The 2,549-nt window shown below is 60.5% G+C and overlaps 1 protein-coding gene across 1 annotated transcript in view; it reads left to right on the top strand.

Annotated features, from left to right (window-relative positions):
- CMIP (c-Maf inducing protein) overlaps positions 1 to 2,549 on the top strand; it is a 249,451-nt gene that overhangs the window by 246,734 nt on the left and 168 nt on the right. The window contains exon 20 of the mRNA XM_007452537.1: positions 897 to 967. Coding sequence (XP_007452599.1) covers positions 897 to 967 — 71 coding nt within the window. The remainder of the gene's footprint in view (positions 1 to 896; positions 968 to 2,549) is intronic.

Below are 2,549 nucleotides of genomic sequence, written 5' to 3'. Positions count from 1 at the left end.
CGACGCTGTCACAGCCCCTGAGGGCGATCGTGCTCCCCTGACCCGCCACAGCAGCTGTAGCCCCAGCCACAGCCTTCGCCCAGGAGTTGGTTAGAAATGCAAATTCTCGGGCCCTGCCCCAGACCTGCCGACTCAGAAACTGCACTGTAACAAAGTGCCGGGCGATTCTCACGCACGTTAAAGTTTGAGAAGCACCGCCCTAGTAGAAGCCACAAAATACTCGAGGCACCTAGAACTGCCGATTTCTGTACCCTGACCCCAATCTACTAAACTCAAATGTTGGGTGATGTTGAGCCTGGGAACCTGCATTTCCCATTTCTAGGTCCATTGGTTTAGATGAGAGGCCCCGGGCCTCAGCTGGGAGGAATCCAGGAAGGCTTCCCAGGGAGGTGACTGGATCTGGGGGTGAAAGACACATACGTAGGAATTGACCGAGGGGGAGGCATGCTGGGCAGTGGGCGTGACTCCTGCAAGGTCGTCGGCACGTCCTGGGTGGCTTGGGAGTGGCTGGAGGCAGGTGATGGGGTAACGGAGGGCAGAGAGGATGAGGTTTAGAGTCACAGCAGGGTCCACTGTCTGCAGTGCGGCAGGCAAGTTCTGGGGGCATTTGGGGTACAGGCAGTGGAGGGACATGACAGAGGGACCAGAAGGGAGAGAGGCTCAGAGGGCAAGGGGAGAACGTGGGCCCAATTCAGATCAGGTCCTGCCTGAAATAGACCTTCTGTACGTAGTGGTCCCGGGCTGTGCCTCTGAAACCCCACCTCCCCGACCCCGTCTCCTAACCAGAGGCCTCAGCAACTCAGTCCGCCCCCAGCTTTTCCATCCTGTACCTGCAACTGCCCCTTGTGGGGTCCCACTGACCTAATGCCTGTGTCTGTCTGTCTGTCCCTGGACAGCCATGAAGAGCCTCTGCAGCTTAAACATGAACAGCACCAAGCTCTCGGCGGACACCTACGAAGACCTGAAGGTAATCCCTTTCTTCCCTCCTTCCCTCCTTCCTTCCTTCCTTCGTTTGCAAGTGCAAAGGTCCTGAGTCAGAAAGGGTTGGTACGAACCGACTTTGTAGCCAGCGTGACTAGAAAGTGAGAGAGGAGACTGGAGCCAGACCGAATAAGCCCTCGCAGGTCACGGAAGGACTCTGGGTCTCATCCAAGTTCAGGAGAAAGCTTTCGGAGGCTCTAAGCAGGGTAGTGAGTTCTCCTTTTAAAAGCTTGTTCTGGCTGTTATGTGGAAAGCAGGATTTTTGAGGGAGAGTCCAAGCAAGGGGTAGCAGCATGGAGAAGGTTTGCAGGGCTAGTGCAGTCACACAGGTGAGACCCAGGACCCCAGGCTGGGCTAGGTTGGCAACTTAAAATCAAGGAAAGAGGATCTGGGTGGTGGAAGGTGGGCACATGTTGTTTGTAAAAACGCATGTGTCTCGTCAGGGCTGGAGGGGCTGGGCCTTTAGCAGGCTCCTGCCGCCCCCTCATCCTGGGCCCGGAGGGGTGGGCTCGGCCGCAGAGCCAGCGCCCTGGGAAGGAAGGGCTGGGCCAGGAGCGCGCCGGACCATGGGCGCCCTGGAAGCCCACCTCCAGCAGGGCCTCCCCGCCTCAGCTTCCCCTCCAGCTCAGCCAGACCTGCAGCCTGGGGCCCATTCACTGGCCAAGCCTCCAGACGCCTTCTGTGTGGCAGGCTCGCGCTGGGGACAGGGACGCCGAGGTGCGGCGGGCTCACCCCTGTCCAGGAGGGAGCTCAGTCCCGGCAGACAGACACGCACAGCAGACTGAAGCAGGACGGGGCTCAGGGGCCAGCAGGGAGGGGACCACCAGCTCCGTTCATTGGGGCGGAAGAGCCTGCACAGAAAGGAGTGGTTAAAGTGAGTCTGCCGGGCAGGCCAGTGCCCAGGAAGCTGGGGAGGCGGGAAGTAAAGGCAGGAGACCAGTTAGCAGCCTCTCTGTACAGCAGAGGCTTGTAAGGAAAAAGGTCAACCGTTCATAAAAGAAGGCAGAGCCCAAGCGCGTCTGGGTGGCAGCGATGGGGGGCAGGAAGCCGCTCTGAGGAGTAGCAGGTGGGATCCTGTAGTCCGGCCACAGATCCACGTGGGGGAGCCTGAGTGGGAAGGATCTCCACCCACCCGCCAGGAACCTGCAGCTTACGGATCCCTCTCCATTCTCCCCGCCGGACTCCTGACAGCCCTGAGAGCACAGGCACTGTCTCGGACCGGGTGCTCTGGGTTTGCCCTGCGTTTGGTATCTAGTCCCTCGCCCCGTCCCGTGAGCCAGGGACTGGACTCGGATTCCCTCCACAGATGAGGAAGCCGGCTCCCGGAGGCCAGGGCTCTACCCAAGGGCAGGTGGCCTGCAAGTGACAGTGGCGGGGGGCTCACATCCTGGGTTTCCTGCCCCCAGAGCCAGTGATCCGAAGCCTCTGTGGGGTGGGAACGTGGACTCCCCGGCAGCTATCGCCTGCGTTCTGTGGAGCCACGTGCCACCTACTTGGTTCTCCCGGAGGTTCCCCAGCTCTGGGCTCGGGAGCGCCCGATGGTGACAAAGTGGGGAGGGCACGGTGGG

Source organism: Lipotes vexillifer, unplaced genomic scaffold (genome assembly GCF_000442215.2).
Source record: "Lipotes vexillifer unplaced genomic scaffold, Lipotes_vexillifer_v1.1 scaffold443, whole genome shotgun sequence".
Classification (NCBI taxonomy): domain Eukaryota; kingdom Metazoa; phylum Chordata; class Mammalia; order Artiodactyla; family Lipotidae; genus Lipotes; species Lipotes vexillifer.
Note: the sequence above shows the minus strand (reverse complement) of the source record. Positions and strands in the feature narration are given on the sequence as shown.